At 34.4% G+C, this 23158-nt stretch overlaps 1 protein-coding gene across 5 annotated transcripts in view; it reads left to right on the top strand.

The window, feature by feature from the left end:
- The window catches only part of ANKRD17 (ankyrin repeat domain 17), a 159568-nt gene that overhangs the window by 117396 nt on the left and 19014 nt on the right, over positions 1 to 23158 (top strand). For 4 of the 5 annotated variants that reach the window (XM_036078045.2, XM_036078043.2, XM_036078040.2 and 1 more), the window contains 8 exons: positions 2996 to 3138; positions 3710 to 3923; positions 4414 to 4589; positions 5955 to 6117; positions 8422 to 8517; positions 10042 to 10158; positions 20745 to 20916; positions 22283 to 22730. In XM_036078045.2, coding sequence (XP_035933938.1) covers positions 2996 to 3138; positions 3710 to 3923; positions 4414 to 4589; positions 5955 to 6117; positions 8422 to 8517; positions 10042 to 10158; positions 20745 to 20916; positions 22283 to 22730 — 1529 coding nt within the window. The remainder of the gene's footprint in view (positions 1 to 2995; positions 3139 to 3709; positions 3924 to 4413; positions 4590 to 5954; positions 6118 to 8421; positions 8518 to 10041; positions 10159 to 20744; positions 20917 to 22282; positions 22731 to 23158) is intronic. The other variant, XM_036078041.2, reaches the window with a different exon arrangement.

Raw genomic sequence — 23158 nt, 5'->3', positions numbered from 1 at the left:
GTATCCCTCCTGAAATATTGTGTCTAAATTATTCTGTCCAGTGAAGTGGTAGATTATTACCTCCCTGTTTGTGCATCTTAAACTGCCCCCCCCGCCCCCGTCCTTTGCCTATCATATCACATCAGGTTATATTGAACTCGAATCAGCTAAACCCACTAGAGTTTTTTAGTAAACTAGAAGATAAAAGTTCTTTAAGAGATAGAATAATTCTTGCACAGAAAGAATGGAAAATCTAATAAAATGGTACATGGATAGAAAGTGATCCTTTATCTTGTGGATTAAAAAGAATTGGAGCCTAGTGATAATACAGTTTTTTGTTTGTTTTTTTCATAAAATTTTTGCTTTGGCCGATTTATAATTTTTAAATGTATGATTTTTGCTCCTTTATATTTGGAATAGATAATTATATGTGTGGACAATTAGATGTACTTGTTTCTACAGATGTTCTGCATAGGAGACATCTCTGTCTCTACTATGCTGTTCCTTCTGGTTGATAATGTGAATACATTTGTATCATTTTTTCCCCCTGTATTTCACAGTAGAGGTGATTGGTATATTAAAAGAATTTTAACCCAAATGATAGGAATTAAAATAGTAAAAAAATAAGCTACTTGAATTGATAAATAATCTCTGCCACATCAGACAATGTAGAGATCCCCATTAATCTCAAATTGAAATGTTATGGCAGAACTTTTTACAATTAATAATAACATTAAATTGAAAAACTTAGTTGGAAATGTAAATGCTTCGGTTTTAGAATATAATGAAAGTAAAATTTTGATTTAACTGAAATTTTCAATCATTACATAGCTTGAAATAATTCTTGCTTTACATAAGAAATTTTTCAATGTTGAATTAAAAAGAAATCATTTGATTTCCTTCCTCTCAAAGCAATATTAAAACCTATAGCATACTATAATCTTTATATATTCTTATTAAAATGTAACAAATGAGGTTGTAACAGATATAGAAGTCTTATAGGGTAATAATTTTGCCTATAACACTCCGTTGCTTTGATTTGGTGTCATTGGAACAGTTAAGTATTTTGAAGTAATTAAACAGTGGAAACTGATTTTACTATAAAGTCACAAACTAATTTATATTGAGTGTTTATTACTTTCTCGGAATAGACCATTCCCTTTGAGAGATAACTAAGGTCAGTTATCTTTGCATAATGGAATTAATAGCTTTAGAAATTTGATTACGGTTTTTTACTTTCTTGCTTAAGGGACTCTGTAAAATAAAACAGCATAATGCCATTTTTTGGTCTTGTTTTTATAACCTTGTAGCATAAGCCACCTAGTGTTATTGGCTCTAAGAGCAAAAAAGTGATGGACAGAAGTCATAATCTAAAATTGGTCATAGCTTTATTCAAATGAGTAAAGTTTCAGCTTATATGTTAAGACAAAGCACTGTTCATTAACATTTATTTGTTATTTCCCAGTTAGTATTTTAGGATATTTTACTAGTACTAAGAGAAAGGTAAGAGCTGCGATCTTGGATAATCTTTAACTTTTCTTTGCCTCATTTGTAAAATGAAGGTGAAAATACTAGTACTTGTGTCAAAGAGTTGTTTTGTGCATTAAATGGCATAATGGAAAAAGATGCCAGTAAGTACTTCAATAAATGGTAAATATTTTTTAGCTATCAGGGAATGCAAATTAAGACCCCAGTGGGTTACCACCACACACCCAACTACAATGGCTAAAATGATAAAGACTGGCAATAGCAATCTTGCCAAGGATGTGGAGCAACCAGGACTTACTTATTATTTGTGGGAGTGTAAATGGTACAACGCTTTTGGAAAAGGTCTGGCAATTTCTTATAAAACTAAACATACATCCAGAAATTCTACTAGGTAGAACCCATGAGCAGTGAAAATGTATTTCTGAAAGAACAGCAACTTTATTCAAAATTGCCAAAAACTAGGGACTTCAAAGGTGTTCATCAGTAGGAGAATAGATAAATTGTTGTATATTCATATAATGGAATGCTACACAATACACAGAAATGACTCTCAAACACTGATTTCATCTATATGAAGATCTAAGATAGATAAAACTAATCTATAGGTGGGATTAACTGGGAAAGGGGCATGAGTAAATAACAGGGATTTAGGTTACATTAGCTTTATGCATTTGTTCAGTACTCAGTAAATGTACACTTAAGTTTTGAGCGTTTGCTGTAAGTTACAAATTTTACCCCCAAAATTTGAAAACAAGTAATATTCTAGATAACGATACATATGCTGATGTATTTTAAGGAAAATTGCAGCCGTCTACAATTTACTTTGAAATGAAATGTATCAAAAAAATGGACAAATAGATAATGATAAAGTAAGTGTAGTAGAATATTAATGGTAGAATCTAGGTAGTGAGTATATGTAAATTTCTTAAACTTCTCTGTATGTTTAGAAATTTTTGTAATAAAATGTTGGGGAAAAAATAAGCGTTAGCTTTATTCCAAGTTTTTAAACATTTAGCTATTGATTATAAATTTAAAAAAATATTTTAAAGAGGGGCACCTGGCTGGCTCAGTCGCTAGAGCATGAGACTCTTGATCTCAGGGTTGTAATTTCAAGCTTACAAAATCTTAAAAAAAAAAATCTTAAAAAAAAAATCCTAAAGACATTTACATATATAAATGAAAAACTCTTATTTTATTTTACCACTATGTGATATAATAACATAAATAGTAATTTTTAAAATAGCATTGCACAACAGCACACTGAGATCCAGCAGATCTGAGATCCAGACCTTGCATGAACACACTGTGTCATTTTAGCAAATTCCAAAATGGATATTAATTGAGAAGCTAGGTTTCTGTTGCTTCTAAGACCTATTGCTATCATTTGAGGCTGATTTTGTGCAAAGGATCAAAAAAGGACTTTCCTCTTTTTTTTCTTCTACGATATATCAGAAAAATAAATCAGAAATGCACACCTTGCAAATTGTTTCACCATAAGAAAACACAACTTTTCCTCTTTTCTTTTCAGGTGGTGGAGCTATTGTTAGCTCGAGGGGCAAACAAAGAGCACAGGAATGTTTCTGATTATACACCTCTAAGCCTGGCTGCTTCTGGTGGCTATGTGAACATTATCAAAATATTACTAAATGCAGGAGCTGAGATTAATTCTAGGCAAGTTTTATTCTCTCTCTATAAGCCCCTTAAGAGTGTTACGATAAAGCTATTTGTAGAACACTTATATTTTTAATGCCATATTTAGGAAATGCCTTCATTACAAATTTAGAATCCAAATTGTTGGAGATTATTTTAAGATTAATTTTATTTAAGTATTTAAAACTATTGATATAAACTTGAAAAAACATCACTTACTCTATTTCTAATGGTGCTAAGAGTAAACACAGTTTTCTTAGGAGTTTTTATTAAGCAAGTATATGCTTTAGGATGGAAAATTCATCTTAATAATAACTTAATAATTTAATAATCACTTTTCGGCCCAAGTCATTATGTTGAATGAGATACAGAAAGTATTCGAGTTCTAAGGTGGTAAACGATTTCTAGTGGAGTCTTGGTAGTATCTCACAGACTTACTAGGGCTGAGAAAAATTATTATTTTAAATAATCCTGTAAAACAAAGAATCTTAAATAAATCCTGGAATAGAATTCTCTAGAGTTCATCCAATTTTTCTGGGACATTTACAATTTTTATTCTTTCCCTTTGTTCTCCCCATACCTCCACCCCCAGAACTGGTAGCAAATTGGGCATTTCTCCTCTGATGTTAGCAGCTATGAATGGGCACACAGCTGCTGTTAAGCTCCTGTTAGACATGGGCTCTGACATAAATGCCCAAATAGAAACCAATCGGAACACTGCCCTTACCTTAGCCTGCTTCCAAGGAAGAACTGAAGTGGTTAGTCTTCTGCTTGATAGAAAAGCAAATGTGGAACACAGAGCTAAGGTAAGAAAAAGTCTGAGATTTATACATGGATTTATTGCTTTAATATTTAAGGTGTACAGTAGCATTATGCTAATTATATTATTTTCTAGTAACATATTTATCTTACATGTATTTAATCAGAAATCATTCTGTGTATTCAAGCACTCTTGAAAATACCTCAACAATAAATTTTTATAGGTAATAATGACATTAGGGTTATCAGCTAGAAAATATGTACTATTAGGAAAGAAGAGAGGAAACATTTATTAACGCCAGTTATATGCCAAGTGCTTTCATCTTACACAATTTTTTTTTTCACAATAAATTGGCATTGCATAGAATATCGTTCAGTAGATCACACTGTAACTCAGGCTGGTGGTGTCAGTGCTGAAATTTAGTTGTCAATCTTTGCAACAACTGTATCATGTTGCTCCCCAGATTGTTCTTTAAACATTTTAGCTCTTTTCAGTCTCTTATGTGTAGTTGTTGTTGTTGTTTTCACTAAACCTAGACTGGCCTCACACCACTAATGGAAGCTGCCTCTGGTGGATATGCAGAGGTGGGCCGAGTTCTTTTGGATAAAGGTGCTGATGTTAATGCCCCTCCAGTGCCCTCTTCGAGAGATACAGCTTTAACCATAGCAGCAGATAAAGGGCATTATAAATTCTGTGAGCTTCTCATTGGCAGGTATGATATTACCATACTCTTCATACATGACTGTGGTGTTACTAGTGATTTCTATTCTCTCTGGTCATATTGTACTATTAAAAAATCAAATGTGATTACTTCCTCTATAAACTACAAGTGCATGTTTTGTTTTATTTTTTAGACCTACTTCTGTTATTTCCCACCTATCCAGAGCTATGCTACATTGTCTGATTTATTTCAGTGCAACCTAAAAATACTTTTCTTCCTTTCTTGGGTGTGTATATACTTTTAAAGCACTATAATAAGCTATTTGAACATCCAGCTGTTGTCCTCCATATTCACATCTCCCACACAGTTTGAGTTTTCGAAAAAGAGTATCACTTGAAATCTTAAAAGCCTAGCAGCAGTCTAAGGTTTATTGTTGATTTTCTTGTTTTTTGTTTGGTTAAATAACAGGGCTTTTAAGTGACAGTTTTGGAACTGTTCAAGGTATCAGAAAGAATCCAGGAGAATTCCCGCTTTCAGTCACTTAGAAGTTGCCTGCCAGTCTTCCAGAGATGCTTGTCTGCGTACTTGGATTTCCTGCTTTAACAGTCTTGAAGACATTTGCATGGTGTCCTAAGCAGTAGTGTTTAGTAGTGGCTCCTATCACCTGTTATTCACCTTGAGTCTTACTTACCATGATGCCCACTGTGTGCTAAACCTGCATGTTATTTTTATTTTTATTTTTATTTTTATTTATTTATTTTTTTTAAAGATTTTTATTTATTTATTTGAGAGAGAGAATGAGATAGAGAGAGCATGAGAGGGGGGAGGGTCAGAGGGAGAAGCAGACTCCCCGCTGAGCAGGGAGCCCGATGCGGGACTCGATCCCGAGACTCCAGGATCAGGACCTGAGCCGAAGGCAGTCACTTAACCAACTGAGCCACCCAGGCGCCCCTGCATGTTATTTTTAGATTCATTCTTTTTGGAAGCCACATAATACAAATACATGCATACAAGTAATATGAGATAGATACAAGTGCCTCATAGGATACTGTTTATGTCTCTTTCATACTGTTTATTTAATGTATCGATTATGCTATTAACAGGATGTACTTTTTTATTTTTTACTAAATAAAATTCACATTTTCTCAGGATTGAAACTCAGAATTATGCAGTCATTATTTTTAAAATAAGAAAAGCAATTACTAGCATATGATTATTTTTTAGTTTGATGACTTTTAAATTTGATGATTAGAAATTCTTTGTAATTTTGAGAGAAGAATGTATTTTAGTCCCTCAATATTATAAATAATTTTTAATTTTCATAGAATATTTTTCATAATTTTATAGTTGATTTTTATTGTTAATTTCTGTCACTCCATTTCATTTTAAACAATGACATCTGTGTCATTCATTTAGGGGAGCTCACATTGATGTACGTAACAAGAAGGGGAACACTCCATTGTGGCTAGCAGCAAATGGTGGACATCTTGATGTGGTTCAGTTACTGGTGCAAGCAGGTGCAGATGTGGATGCAGCAGACAACCGCAAGATAACTCCTCTTATGGCAGCATTTAGGAAGGTAGAAGTCTTTCATCCTCATTCACTTGAATGTTTTTCACTTAGGCTAGAAGGTGTATAGTTTAGTGATTACTATGAAAGTGGTAAAATAATATGCAAATAAACACTGATGTGTTTCAGTGTTGATGGCAACACTTGAAAGGTAGATACAGGTATCCCAGAAAAACCATTAATGTTGATACTGATAAATAAAGCTAAGTAAACTTGTAAAAAGTTGTTCTAAGTATTTTCAAAATCTAGTTGCAAACTTAATCTTTCACAAAATGTAAATCCAATTAAGAGTAACTTATTACTTACGGATGAATGTTTTCTTGTATTAGCACAGCAGGGAAAAAATTAACTTAAATTGATTTTATTTATAATCATTTGCTTTAATTACTAGGAATAAGAGAATTAAATAATGAAAACCCAGCTACCAGTATTTTGAAATGACTGAAAATCGAACAAACTACAGTCAGAAGTAGAAATAAATTTTGTGAAAGAGAAACTTTGTTTTTCTTCCTATAATGCATAGCACAGAGCTGTGTATAAGTAATTTCATTTAATGATTTGGTTGGTCTCTTAAATGCAGTTTTAATTTGTTACTGGGAAAACTGGGTTACTATTTTAGGGTTTATAATTTTGAGCTTTGTCATTTTGAGGCAGGTAGGTAAAATCCCTTGGTAGATTACAAATTATTTGTTGTATTGAAAGTTTTTAATATATAATTGCAAAAAATCATCTTTCTCCTTTTTCTCTTATAATTCTCTCTGGCTCCTGTGCTTTATACCACCTCTTCCCTAGGTTTTCTAGACTACCTAGACACTGACTCTCTGTATGTTTTTTTCCCCACCAGTCAAACTTATGCTTTATCATTGACTATCTACCTCTTCTCCAAGCAAGCTAATATATCGTTATCAAGTTAATCTTCCTAACCTCTCCACTATGTTAGTATCCTCTTCTAGAACCTTTTCCTTTTTTGTCATCCTTTGAAATCCAATCTTAGTTTGTTATTCACAGCCACCATAAAGCTAGTGCTCTTCAAGCTCATCTCCCATTATGAGTCCTTGATGTGGAGAGTCTTCTCCTTGCTTGGTCTTTTCATTGTTGCTGTCTCTCACATCACCTTTGTTCTCATCTCAGAAATACTCATGTCCTTCCTCATTTCCAGAGTTATTCATTCTTTGGGTATAGTTTAAATCTCCCCTTCTGCAGAAACTCTTCCAATTCTATTTGAGCTCACAGTAAGATACTTAATCACCTAAAAGTTGTAGAAGTTCTGCAATGTTATTTCTGTCATTCATTTTGACTAAAATTGTCTTGTTATTACTCTAACATGCATATATCTTATCTTTCCAAATAGACTTAGTTCCTTAAGAACAATGTTCATCTTTTATATTCTTTTGTATTCATTCCATTATTTTTTTAGTACCTTATGCCATGTGCAACTGTAGTGGTTGGGATATTACATTGTACAGAGTGCAGCAGTTGCACTTTTTAAGAAATGTAGAATTTAATTGGGGAGGTAAGATCCACACACAAAGTCAGGTAACTGTGTGAGGTGTCCCATATAGTTTAAATACTGTAGAAGTGTTGGCGAGATAGCAAGGAATGATGCAAATGGCATTGAACTATTCATTAAAAGATAGGAATAATTTAAAAAGATGTAGGTGGTGGAAAGGAAGAGATAGAGAAATATACTAGACACAGTCTGTTTAACCAGACTGGCTAATTTGTAGGCGTTGTGTTCAGAGAGTAATAGCGTAGATTGGAGAAAGTTAGAGTCTCTTGAGCGCTGGTCTAAGGATTTTGAGCTTAGTGAACTGTGAATAATATAATCATAGCTCATGTTTTAGGAAAGTGTATTTTATTCCTCTTATGCTTCTAGTACAGTGCTGTACATTCCATTTTTATCTGAAATAAAGAACAAAATTGTTATTTCTACTATTTTAATGCTTAGAATTAGGATGCTCACTTATGAGTTAGCTAGAAACAAATGAGGTTTTGTTTTTGTTTTTTTTTTCTTTCAGACATACCCCCATTTCTTCATACTGATTTTTGGTTTATTGTTTTTTTATTAATTGTTGTTTAGAATTTTAGGTCAGGTTATTCTGTACTACTTGGAGGATGGGATGAAAATGAACAGTGTAGATTTAACTTATCAGAACCAAAGTCTGTCTCTTTTTCATTTACAGTGCAAATAATATCTAATTAAGACTTTATTTTGTGGCACTGATGTCAAAGTAATCTTAGATAAGACAGACTATAGATATACTGAATCCTGTTAGAATCTGTTTTCAATCTGACATTGGTATCTATTTTTTAGGGTCATGTGAAGGTGGTGCGCTACTTAGTCAAAGAAGTCAATCAGTTTCCATCAGATTCTGAATGTATGAGATACATAGCAACCATCACTGATAAGGTAATAATACTGATTAAACTCATCCCACTATATGAGTTAGGGATCCCATTTGGTTATACACACACACACACACACACACACACACACACTTGTATACATACACATATATACATATATATGTGTGTGTCTCGCACTAAGAAAAAAGCCTTAGTCTAAGCAATAATGTGTGTATATAGCAATTTTCATTTATCTAGTATTTGGAGATGAACTATTCTATTTCATAGATGCTTCAGATTATTTACTTACCTAAAAAAGCAATAAAACAGTCTCTGTAATAGAATTTTATTTTTTAAATAGTACTTGAACTAATTAAATTTTTATGTAAACACTAAACAGTCTAAAGCAAATATTGTCATTATTCATCAGTGTTATAATTTATATATATATGTTTATCCAAACTGATAACCTTTTCTGAGAGGAACAAGCCCAGTAGGTTTTTTTTTTTAAATACCTAAACAAAACTGAGCATAGTTCTATTTACAGTCATGGGCAAGAAAACTTTAATGTCTTCAGTATTGGAGTAATTGTCAGCTTAAGAATGAATTGGCCAGAATTTTTGCAGGAAAAGTAAAGAAGGTTAAATAAATCCTATTAGACCTCTAATTGGGATATTCCCCTGGTGATGTTTTGACTTGGGGTTTATACTTAGGTTTGAATAAAATCCTAAGACATGGCTCTGAAAATGCAAAGAGGTCAATGAATCCAAAAATGTCTTTCTACTACATAATAGTGAGCACTCTTTTTTTCATGGATTTTATTTAACACAGCTAATTCACTGTCTTCCCTGCCTGTACATTCCTCTGTGATAATTAACATTCCTGTTTTTTTTTTTTGTTTGGAGAGGTGGGGAGATAAAAAATAAGGCGTTAGTCTCAATAGGGAAATAGCCCTTTCCTGTTAAGTAGTGTGTTCTAAGAATGAAATCACTGAGAAAAGTATGTAAGTACCCATGTCTATGATTTCTTTAAGTGCGATTCTTGCACATGAAGTTGTAGCAACAAAGCTTAAATCTTTGAGAACAATTCCTGCCAATTAAGTACTTTAACATTTTTTAAACCCATTTTTTTGTTGACATTGACCTTTTCCTTTAGCCCATTAACCAGCTGGCATAAAGTATTGCAGCTCTGTTTGCTCTATGATTTTTTCCATTGAAATGTTAGGAGTAAATAATTTTAGTTTCCAAAGTACCAGTCAAATGGATATTATTTTGAAGGACAGTAGAGGCTCTTTGCTTGTGTATTTTAAAAAACATATACCAGGGTGCCTGGCTGGCTCAGTCAGTAGAGCATGAGATTCTTGATCTCAGAATCATGAGTTTGAGCCCCATGTTGGATGTAGAGATTATAAAGAAATAAACTTACAAAATATACACCATTCATATTATAATTGTACCCTTTTTTGCCCTACCACTAATTTTTATTGCTTATGTTCATTCAAGTACCTTAATTATCATCGTGTTTTCAGGAATCTCTCTAAATGTGAATTGTTTTTTGAGGCTGCAAACATCTTAATTTTTTATTTTAGGAGATGCTGAAGAAGTGTCATCTTTGTATGGAATCAATAGTACAAGCCAAAGATAGACAGGCTGCTGAAGCAAACAAAAATGCCAGCATTTTATTAGAGGAGTTAGACTTGGAAAAGGTAATGATAACCTTTACATATAAAAAGTTCCTTTTCCTCTTTTGCCTTCCCCCTAATTGTAATCTATTGTTTTTTGGTTTTATTTCATTTTGTTTTTGCTTTAACCAATGCACATGTTTTTTCCTCCCAAGTTTGGCTCAGGTAGAGAGAATTATGACTATTTTAAATATCATTAAAATAACTTTCTTTGTAATCAAATTAACAAAATTTTATTATAGGAATTGCATTGATCTGGAAGTCAGAAAACCTAACCTCAATAATCAAGTTTAGTCTTACCTCAACGAATGGTCTCTTAATCCCCATCCAAATTGATCTTTCATTGATCCTAGACCTTGTAATTTATTGCCAACAGATTTATCAGACGTACCGAATGCATTACCATCACATAACCAACCAGTGAATTACAACCACTTGGTGGAATGTTTAATGAGTACATTTTTTAAATGGATGATTTGTGTTATACTTTTCTCTTTCAGGTAGAACAGCATCATTCCCATCTATTTCCATAGGGAGTAAAATACTATAAACATTTGGTTTTGACAATCCTGTAGCTCCTTTCTCCCCCTTCCTATCAATGACTCTATATTCTAGAATGTAATACAAATAGTAATCACAGCAGGAAAAGAGTTGGAATACATATTCTGCCATATTTCATCTTTTATAAAAAGGTTAAAAATGCTATAAAAATTTTTTAACTGCTATAAAACTTAACAAGTACTGTTTAAATTTATAAAGGGTATCCAGTGATAATTTTAACTTTTTGACTTGAGTCAGTTCCCTTCTTTTTTACTGTATTTGCTGACTTTGTTAAACTATAAATTTCAACTTATGTAAACAAAAAATGAATTATTTTAAAGATTTTATTCTAATTTAAATGTGAAAATACACTGCTGTTTTTCAGAAAATATATTTAATATTGGAGGTTCTTCATTTAAAAAGATCTGGTTTAAATTCCGATCAAACAAATTAGCTTTTTTGGCCATTTTGAAATTTTAAAAGAATATGAGCACATTGAGAGGTAGATATTTATAATCATTATAACAATTACTTGACCTATTTTCATATTCAGTCTTATACTTATTTAATGCCTACTAAATACCAAGCAATATAATAAGGCCAAGTTGTATGATAAAATATGTATTATTTTAGTCTTCTCACTAAAAAATATTACTACCTTCCTCTTACAGATGGAGAAACTAAATCTGTGGGAAATTAAGTAACTTGCTTAAGCTATAGTAGGGTTTGAACCCAGTTTTTTTTTCATTCCAAATTCCCAGGTTCCCACTCTTAATTGAACATAACCTACCTCTTGGTTCTTTGTTCCCAAAGTATTATAATATCCTGTTTTGGCATTACTCTCCTATTTTTACATCTTAGAACTCTCCTGTCTCTAAGTTATTTCATGATACTGTTTCTTTTTGCATTTTTATAAATCTAGAAAGCATCCTTTCTATAGCTGAGACATACGTATCTGTTTTTACATAAAATCTTTAATTTTTTCATGCCTTGATATTTATACATTACAGTAAATACATCTAGGAATTTATTGCATACCTGTAGATTATAAAGTCAGGAAGCAATTTATAGGAGACATCTTTTTTAAAATATCTGTTCTCAATCAACTTCAGTTTTTTTCTTTATTACAATGTGTTCAGTTTAAACTGTGAAATATGCAAAGATAACTAAAGAAAAACATACGTCACCATTGTAACATTTAACGAAAGTTAAAAACCTGGTATGGTAACTGAAGTCTACACCTCTACAATTACCTTTTAAGAATGTACGTGGTCTGCCCACCCACAATACTTCTTACACCTCCCAGATCTTATATATATATTTTTTATTACTTTCTTTGGTCACTTAGCTCCATCCATACTGACCATCCTCTTTTTGCTCTTTCTGTGCCGTCTGCCTTAAATGTCCCTTCATTTGCCTCTTTTTTTAGTCTCCCTTCCCCAAGCACTCTTACTACTCTTCTTCCCTTCTCTATTTTCACTGTGTAACATTCTAAATACTGTATTTTATTTAGTTATCTTATTTCACTCTACCACTACAATGCATGTACCACAGAATGGTGCCTCGTATGTCATAGGCGCTCAATAGGTAATTCTTGAGCGAATGAATATTCACACATATGGAGATGGTGCACTTTTTTTAAAAAAAAGAATCATGTGAACACATTACTCTAATACTTGCTTTTCCCTCTCCCAGTAATTGATGGATATTGTCAGTTGATAGTGCTTTAAGTAACTGCAGAATATACTCCGTAGTAAGTTTGTTTCCAGTTTTTTGTCACTACAAATAATGTTACAATAAAAATCCTTATACATATTTCCTTGTATTTTGGTGCTTTTATTTTTATAGAATAAGTTTCTTCACTTGAGTCAATATATTTTAAATTTGATACTTCTAGAATATTTTCCTACGATTATCAACAACGCAAGTGTCATTTCCTTGAATTCTTTGCAGTATTTCTTAACCTTGATGTTAACGCTTTCAAGAACCTCAGATTTAAAGCAAGTCAAAAGGAACTTCTTTCAAATGTCATTTCATATTTTTCCACAATATTAAAACTCAAAGTGATAAATAATTCTTAATCATAAACTAATTAGATGTAAATTGATTCTTTTGCATGCACTGGTACTTTACAGTTTTGAATAGGGGTGGTGTAGAGATAAAATTCTAGATTACAGAGGAGGTTCTTCTCACCTGAACTCTAGACCAGTATTTCTATTTGAAAAATTATCAGACTGGGGCGCCTGGGTGGCTCAGTTGTTAAGCGTCTGCCTTCGGCTCAGGTCATGATCCCAGGGTCCTGGGATCGAGCCCTGTGTCAGGCTCCCTGCTCCTCAGGAAGCCCGTTTCTCCCTCTCCCACTCCCCCTGCTTGTGTTCCCTCTCTTGCTCTGTGTCTCTCTGTCAAATAAATAAAATCTTTAAAAAAATAAAAATTATCAGACAGATCTGATAGGGTTTGGTTCACTTATTTTTACTTATGACTTGTATCTGGGAAAATACACTTTTTTTTTTTGCCTTTGAAACAGTGTATTCTGGCTCCACCATATCTGATTTAGGAACATCACTGGAGTTGGTCTTGTCTGGTCTAAGTTGCATGTTCTGTATAGGTAATTTATTGCTTATATAAAAGTGCTTATTTGATCAGCCTTTCTAATTTGAAAATTTGGGTTAATAGGTTTATAAAAACTGCTGCTGAAAATACTACCCATTATATTTATCAGATTCCCTTATCCTTGTTCAGCAAACATTTATTTACTGAGCATTTATTATGTGAAAGAATCCTTGCTTTGGAGCATTTTATCTGGTCAAACTGTGGAATTCTCTTGCAGTTAATTGTTTCTTCTTTTAGGGTATTAACGACTAGGTTATACTCATGGCTGTTGGTATCCTTAGTGGATATTGTTGGTCTGCGTTTTTGACATATTTGTTTCACCCCTCCACTTTATTACTTATTGTTTCTTCCCCTACTTTTTTCTTTGTAAACTTGCATTACCTTTTAGGGAGCTGTATAGGGTATATTTTTAAAATATTCCTATTAGATGTTTTCAGTTGGGTTTTTTTGCCATCACCTGAAGCTTTTAATATGCCAATTCCACAATCTTAATTTTATACATTTCATTCTCTGATCATCTTTTCAGCTTTACTCCCTCTGGAATTCCCCCTCCAACAATCCAGACAACACTGCCTACCAATATATTGTAGGATTCATCTATCCTACCACTCTTTGCTGTTCCTTACTCTTTTCTTTCTTCTTATTCTTACCTGTATCCTAGTAACTAAATGTGTAGGAAAAAGAATTCAACCCTGATGACGAATTTTACTTTAAATGGGTGACAATAAATTCTTTAATGCTGCCTAGTAGTTATACTGTATTTCCCTAATTTAATTCATTCTCCCACTCATCTAGACCATTATTACTTTTTCTTTTATCCTCTGACTTCCAATACATCCTCTCCTTCACCTTCAGTTAATGACCTTGCATTCTACATCAGTGACAAAACTGAAGCATCAGAAGTAAACTGTCAGACTTTCCCCACCCACGAATTTCTATCCATATTCTTCCTCCCATTTACTAAGTAAACTTTTTGCAACCAGTCCATCTAGTGAACTAGATCTGGTTTCCCTTACTCAAAAACGTTGTGGCAATTCTTTTTTCTTTGTCCTATATCATTTTTCTTCTTCTCTTGGGTCATTCTTATCATCATATAAGCTTAGTTTCCAGCCTTAAAAATCCTTTTGATTCCTCCAACTCCCTCTTCCCAGTTTTCAGCTACAAGCCCATTCCTTTGCTCCCCTTTGCAGCTAAACAATGACAGCAAACTCATCTATTTTAGCTATTTCCAATTCTTCATCCTTTTTTATTTTTTTAAGATTTATTTATTTGAGGAAGAGAGAGCATAAGCGGAAGGGGCAAGGAGAGGGAGAGAGAATCCCAAGCAGATTCCATGCTGAGCATGGATCCCAACACGGGGCTCGATCCCACAACTCTGAGATCAAGACCTCAGCAGAAACCAGGAGTTGGACACCCAACCAACTCTTGCACCTAGGTGCCCCAAATTCTTCATCCTTTTCAAATCTATTCCTGTCAGGCTCTTACTCTCACAACCCCAACAAAACTGCTTTTATGGTCCCCAGTGACTTTCATGTAGCCAAAAGCAGTGTTCAGTTCTTTATCCTTATCTCACTAAGCCTAATAACACTTGATGTACTCTTTTCACTTGACCTCCATTGCTCTGCACACTCTTGGCTTTTCTCCTGCCTCCCTGGATGGTCCTTCTATGTCTCCTTTACTACTTCCTCCTTTTCTCCTACCTTAGTTGGCAAGCCCCTTAGCTCTTTACATGATCATCTTCGTGCACTGTTCATCTCATTCTGCTTCTTAAATTTAAGTATATACCAGCTGATCCCAAATATGTATCTTTAGCACAGACCTCTTCCCTAAACTCCAGTCTCATATCCAACTAGCTACTCAACCTGTCCATTTGGATACCAATTAGAGATCTCATAGTTGTGTCCAAATGTCAACTCCTGATCTTTGCCTACCCCAGACCCACAACTCTGTCTTGTAATTGCTTATGCTAAAAGCCTTGAAGTCATTGTTGATTCCTTCTTATCCTCCACTGTGTTGGAAAATCTTGTTACCTTTGCCTTAGAATTATATCTAGAATCCTAGTCACTTTTTTTTTTTAATCACTTTTCACCCTGGTTCAAGTCATTAATACTGTCTTTTACCTGTATTACCCAGTAGTAATTTAACTGACCTCCCTGATTCCATCAGTGCTTGGCAGTCTATTCTCCAACCTCTTAAATCATTTAAATCAAATCGTATCACTCTTCTGCTCAAACCTTACATGCTATTTCTCTCAGAGTAAAAGATAAAGTCTTTAAAACACCCTGCCAGGCCTTAGGTGATCAAGACTTCTGATACTCTCTTAGGAAGTCATTTTCTACTAGTCTCAGCCACAATGGCCTCCTTGAACATAAAGCTTATGTACTGGCTGTCCTCTTTGCCTGAAATACTTCACATCTTTTAGATGTTCACTTAAACCTTTCCTTCATGAGGCTTACACTGATCACCCTGTTTAAAATCGAAACCCCTTAGGGCGCCTGGGTGACTCAGTCGTTAAGCGTCTGCCTTCAGCTCAGGTCATGATCCCAGGGTCCTGGGATTGAGCCCCACATCGGGCTCCCTGCTCCGCGGGAAGCCTGCTTCTCCCTCTCCCACTCCCCCTGCTTGTGTTCCCTCTCTCACTGTGTCTCTCTCTGTCAAATAAATAAATAAAATCTTTAAAAAAAAAAAAAAATCGAAACCCCCTGGGACTTCTGGGTGGCTCAGTCAGTTAAACATCCAACTCTTGATTTTTTAGCTCAGGTCATGATCTCCAGGTCATAAGATCAGGCCCTGTGTTGGGCTCGGTGCTGGGCGGTGAGCCTGGTTGAGATTCTTTCTCCCTCTCCCTCTGCCCCCACCCCACCTCGTTACTGTCTCTCAAAAAAAAAAAAAAACCACCCCAAAATCAAAACCCCTTACCTGTCCCCATATACACACTTCTCTTCCCCTTCTCTAGTATCTTATATTGTACTTAACACCTTTTTGAAAACTGTGTAATGTATTTATTATGTTTGTCATCTGTGTGCCTCCCCTCCCACCCAACTAAATGTTATGTTTTATAAGCTTCATGAGGGTAGGGATATTTTATCTAGTCTACTGATTAGTTCCAAGACTAGAACCGTGTTTAGTACATAGCAAATTACCAATTGATTTTTGTTGGATCCTGCCCTTCCCTTCCCCTGATCCTCCCTGACCTCTTTTTCGGTTACTGGTATCGCTACTCATAAGTCAGTAATGAAATCTTGCTATCACTTTCAGCTGCTCATTTCATTCCCTATATCCATCAAATGAATTCATGCAGTAAATTAACTTAATCCAGTGCCTGGTACATTTAAACCCTCCACATATTAAACCATATCATTGTCATCATCATCGTTACCTTTAATTGAGCTTTGGCAGTCACTCTATGAGCCTCTGTTCCATCCTCTCCTCTCAGTTACCATTCCTCACCTGAAGTATTGCAGTGGGCTTCTTAATGGTCTCCCTATATAAATAAATATTTTTGTCTCTGTCACCTTTTGCCTTCATTTTAATCCTTCTCCATTCCAATGTAACTTTTCCACAGTTCCCATAGTTTTCTTATACACAGGTGGGATTACCTTATACCCTCCTCAAAAACTTTCAGTCTCTCTTCATTGTCTGCATGGGAAAATCCAAACATTCAGGTCCTCCTAGCTTACTACTTCTCCAGGCTCATCACTCATTATGGTTTTCTCCTACTTGCATTATCTCGTTTACTTTCATATATGTAAATTTGCAGATGGTATTTCTTTAGTCTGGACTGCCTTTCCCCAGATTCTAAAATTCTCATCTTAAAAAGCTTAACTCTCAAAGATCACTTTGTTTCCTGAAACCTCAATTAGAAATCACCAGTTGAGTTAGGGCCTTTTCCTTTTCCACAGTGAGGTTATTCTACAACTTGACTCTTTTCTTCAAAGCCTCTACCCTCCCCCATATATACTCAGAAACATATAGCAGTTCCCCAGTAAGTGAAATGAGGTCTAGGTTTGTACCTTGTGAAAAAATAGAGGATGTAGACTGAATTTCTAACCCTGTTTTCTGTACCTCCAGACTTCCTTGAATCTTCATGGTTTATTCTGCTTTCATCTGTTCTCTTTGGGATCTTAGTATCAGTTGTTACCACCTCCCCCATATTCTTTTATCTTTAGTGTCTGCAGTTTCACTAACTCCTACCCTCTGCCTACAACTTAATCAAGGTAACTTATAATTATAATGAGACTTTACCTCAGACTTAGTATTTTGCTCTCCTTCTCCAGATATTTTAAGAGAATAATCTATGTCTTGTTGACTCTACTTTTAAAATTTATAGTCCTCAGCCCAGGATCACTTGCCTACTCCCCCACTACTCCAGTGAACTAACTATAAAGGGATCACCAATGGCATCTTAACTGCCAAATTTTATTACCTCTTTTCAGTTCTTACTGATACTTAATGAAACTTATCAGTGTTGATCACTTTCCTTCATAAAACTCTTCTCACTGAAGCCATCTTCTCTTGATTGTCTTCCTCTATCTGATTATGCCTTCCTAAAGTCTCATTTGCTCTTCCTTTGGGTATCTCCCTCCTACATATATAATACACATACATAAATACACATTCATTTAGTTAATAACTTTTTCCCTTTGGTGATCTCATCTAATTGTTAGTTTTATATACCACCTGCAAACTTATGATGCCTCTTAATAAATGTGTATCTATATTTCTAATTCTGCCTAATTTTTTTTAGAGACCTTCATGCCTTTGTAGGTTCTTTTACAGCCATAGTCTGAGATATGTCCTTCAGAAAGCATTTTCTTAGGACCTCTGAATTTGTGCTCCACTTTTTAGTGAGTCGAAAGGGTTAGTACATCTGTGGGATTACCCAAATACTAGCCATAAAACTTTAAGATTTAGAGAGTAAATACCTTGCCTTAAGGGCTGAACTCATATACTATGAGTCTGATAATCCAAACTTATTATTGTCAAAGGACCAGCCTCCACTGATGGAACTCTCTAAGGCCTGAGGGTACTTGCATGCCTAAGACCCAGCTGCACCTACAAACTAAGACCTACCTTAGCCCATCACCCCCACCCACATCTAGGCCAAATGGGTCTGCTTTCTGATTTAAGTTTTTCTATTCTTAAAATAGTTCTTTTCCCCGTTGATAGCAGTCACAGTGACCTCCTACCACCAGACAAAAAAATCCAGCAAATCTAAAAATCCATCCTGGTTTAACCAAAAGTCTTTTTTTTTTTTAAGATTTTATTTATTTATTTGACACAGAGAGAGATAGCGAGAGAGGGAACACAAGCAGGGGGAGTGGGAAAGGGAGAAGCAGGCTTCCCGCCAAGCAGGGAGCCCGATGCGGGGCTCAGTCCCAGGAACCTGAGATCATGACCTGAGCCGAAGGCAGTCGCTTAACCAACTGAGCCACCCAGGCACCCCATGGTTTAACCAAAAGTCCTAAACTTCACTTGTTATTTTGATCCCCTATATACCTTTCCTAAGGCTTTTCTGTCCCCACAGACATGATATAGATAAAATGTTTTATTTGGCCACAGTTGCTTTGAAAATATTTTTCTTGGCATACCCTTCACCCCACTTCTACTCCTTCTTTTTCCCTTCCACTTAACCTATTCGTTTCGTCAAAGTCAGATCCAGACAGGACAACGTCACTGGAGTTCAGAGATAGAAAGCACATTTCCTGAGGGCAGGCAGCTAGCTCCATTTAAGCAAGGCCCAGTGAGCAGAGTCACATATGCTTACTTCCTTCTTTCAGACACTTCAGTCAGATATTATTCCTCTCCCTGTGTAAGGGAGTGAAGGTCACCAGTTTTCTTCTCAGTCCTTCTGCAAGGTGAAAAGCTGCTCTTTTACTGGTCTTCAGACTGGAGTTTGTGTACTTCTGGAGGACTAGCAAAACTTTCTAGGGCTACCATGCAGACAATTTTTAGATCTTTAACTTCCCATTTGTATTCTTTCCTGAAATCCCTCTTCCTGAGAAAGTATCAGTGTTCTACAGATTCTCTTTAATTATTACCCTTTTCAGGAACAAAAGATTTTTCTCTCACCCAAAAGAATGTAATTATGGTGCACTGCCCCACGGTGTAAAAGCTTTCAAGGTGGACAAAACCTTGAAAAAACCTGAAAGGTATCTAACAGGGATAATTTGAAAAGGCAGGAATGTCTAGCAAAAGCAAAAACTTAAAAAATCTTAAAAAATGAAACAAAGTCTGATTTGCCTTTTGAGCCCATATTTGAGCTCTGGTTTCATTAGTTAGGATATTGTGACATTTTCCATAAACTATGTGTCATTGTTTTGATACATATATTTAAAATACACACACACATAATACACAGAACACTGGATTATGGGCAGGAAGTACATAGTTTGAAAACGTCTTTTAGAGGACATGGAAATGAAAGCATTTGAAGATGATTTTCTTACTTTATGAATCAAAGGAAAATTTAATAGAGGACATGGAAATGAAAGCATTTGAAGATGATTTTCTTACTTTATGAATCAAAGAGGAAAATTTAATAGTTAACATCACTTTTAAGAGATGTTATACTTTTAAACTTATTCTTAATTTTTTTGACTATGAAAGTAACCATTTTCACAAATAGAAACAATGAACAACTTATATTAAGTAAAATTGAAAGCCACCATCTTTCTGCTACCCTTCTTGCAATCCCCCACTCTAGTCAGTAGCTTTGATTTGTATCCTCTTCACCTTTTTTCTCTATTTCTACAAATAGAGCCGCATAAAGGGTTCCTTTCCCAATAAGGGGGATCATTGGTCTGCGGTGTGTATTCTTTTCTTCTAACCAATGTAATTTGGGAGCATATTACCAAGTATATAACACTTTTAATGGCTGCCTCGTATTTTGTGAATGTATACTGTTGTTAATTTATTCCCCCTACCCTTGGCATTGATGGATTTACCTGTTTCCACTTGCCATTATAATCAGTTTTGCAGTGGAAATTATTTTTTCACTATGGTCATTTTATAGAATAAATTCTTAGGATAAACAGTTTGTAATTTTCATAGGAGGCTTTCGAATTACCTTTCCTAAAATATAAATATTTATAGCCACAGCAGTATAGGAAGGAACTTATTTGCCCGAACTTCTGTTGATATATGATATCTTTTTTAATTTTGCAAAATTAATGAACAAAACAGGATAACTTATTTTAATTTACATTTATTCAGTGATTAAGAAGCTATGTATCATTCTTCCGTTTTAAAATTAGATTGTTTTTATCATTAATTTGATCTTGACATTTAAAAATATTATTTTCTCTTTACAGTGATTTGACTATGATCTTGATCAAACAATAAATTGAACTAGATGACTTCGAATTTTATGGTATTCTAGTTCCCTTATGATAAAATGACATTATGTGAAAACTTTTTTTTTACAAGGTAAATCTGTTTTATCGATCCTTTAACAGTTAAGAGAAGAAAGCCGGAGGTTGGCTTTGGCTGCCAAAAGAGAAAAGAGAAAGGAAAAGAGACGAAAGAAAAAGGAAGAACAAAGAAGAAAACTAGAAGAAATTGAAGCCAAAAATAAAGAGAACTTTGAACTCCAAGCTGCTCAAGAAAAAGAAAAACATAAAGTTGAAGGTATTTTCTCTAAATTACCATCTAATTTGATTCATGTAATACATTGTATTCAAAATTATATTTCCTTAAATATCAATAACTTAAGGTAAAAGTAGATTGCTAAGTCATTAAGCCCTTGAAGTACTTATACACTTTTTTCATTTATTGACTTCTCCCTAGCTTTTTATTTTGAAGAATTTCTTTTTTTTTTTTTAAGAGTTTATTTATTTATTTGACAGAGAAAGAGACAGCAAGAGCAGGAACACAAGCAGGGGGAGTGGGAGAGGGAGAAGCAGGCTTCCCGCTGAGCAGGGAGCCTGATGTGGGGCTTGATCCCAGGACCCTGGGATCATGACGTGAGCCAAAGGCAGACACTTAACGACTGAGCCACCCAGGCGCCCCTATTTTGAAGAATTTCAAAGCTACAGACAAGTTGAAAGAATGATAAAATGAATACCTCAATACCCTCCACCTAGATTTTTAAAATAAACATTTTACCATATTTGCTTTATTTTTTTCTCTCTAAATATATATGTATATTATTTCTAAGCTGTCTAAAAGTAAGTTGCAGACATTCTGACATTGCACCTATAAAACTTCAACACGTATCCTAGGAATGACATGTGCTTATATAATCACAATACCTTTTATAATACCTAAAAAATTAAGAGTAATTCCGTAATATCATTTGTTATTCTAACCATATTTAGATTTTTTCTCAAAATGAGGGAATTATTTTAACTAGATTCTAACTAAACAATTATTTGATATGAAGATATTGTGAGGAGAAACCATTGCTTTTAAACCACCAAATATATATGCAATGTGTGTGTGTGTGTTTGTGTGTAATTTCCCTCTCCTCCAGCCTTTTGATTTTGAAAATGTCCAAACTGTAGAAAAGTTTATGGAATAGTATGATGAACACCTGTCTGTCACCTAGATTCCTATAACATTTTGGCACATTAGTTTAGTTTATCTTTTTTCCTCTCTTTTTGAACAGATTACATGTAAGTTGGACACCCCATGCAGTATCAGCACTAAATACTTAAATACGTATTTCCCAGAAAAAGAACATTATTTTATGTAACCACAGTAACATTACACCCATAAAATTTAATAATATATGTAATATACAGTACATATTCATATTTCCCAAATCGTCCCCAAAATATTTTTTATAACTGCCTACTCTACATTGTTTAGGACTTGAGCACAGAGAGGAGAATAGATGTCATATCCGTCTCATTACTAATGAATGCTGGAATGATTGATAATAGTTGCAGAGTAACTCCTGACTTTATTGTTCTTCAAGTGCTTGAAGCTAAATATACTCTAAAAACGCTTAGAACTTGCTAATTTGGTATTGCTGGTGTTGCTACCTTTACAGATGAGCCTGAAGTCTTGACAGAGCCTCCAAGTGCCACAACCACTACTACCATAGGTATATCTGCAACCTGGACAACTTTGGCAGGTTCCCATGGTAAAAGAAATAACACCATAACTACAACCAGTTCAAAGAGGAAAAACAGGAAAAATAAAATTACTCCAGAAAATGTTCAGATTATATTTGATGATCCACTACCAATCTCATATAGTCAGCCAGAGAAGGTAAACGGAGAGTCCAAGAGCAGCAGTACCAGCGAGAGTGGGGACAGTGATAACATGAGGATTTCCAGCTGCAGTGATGAAAGTAGTAACAGCAACAGCAGCCGAAAGAGTGACAATCATTCACCTGCTGTGGTGACCACCACTATGACCAGCAAGAAGCAGCCATCAGTTCTGGTTACATTTCCAAAGGAAGAGAGAAAATCTGTTTCTGGCAAGGCTTCAATAAAGTTAGTTCCAATCTTCATTTTTATTATTTATAGTATCATCATGAAATTCTTTGTTGCTGAATTTTTCAGTAAAAAAAGGCAAATTAACAACTGGCAAAACAAGGGTTTGTCTTTGTGCTAAAGAAGTCACAATTTCATTTTAATGGAATAATAGGCTATTTTTGAAGTTTTGTGTTAAAAATGAAAGATAAAATTATTTTTACTATGTAACTTCTTTATTTTGGTTGTTAAATTTTAGCCCATGAAAAATATTGATGATGGTTTCTCAGGGGTTATTACTATAATTCAGCTCTGCTAATTTTGACCTCTAATTGACTCTTCATGTTATGCTAAATATTGAAAAGTGAGAAATAAGTTACTCATTTGTTTACTATATTTATTCCAAGAATACATAAAAGAATAAAATTATGTAATAGATTGCCTCTTTC

The sequence above is a fragment of the Halichoerus grypus genome, chromosome 3 (genome assembly GCF_964656455.1).
Source record: "Halichoerus grypus chromosome 3, mHalGry1.hap1.1, whole genome shotgun sequence".
NCBI lineage: Eukaryota > Metazoa > Chordata > Mammalia > Carnivora > Phocidae > Halichoerus > Halichoerus grypus.
Note: the sequence above shows the minus strand (reverse complement) of the source record. Positions and strands in the feature narration are given on the sequence as shown.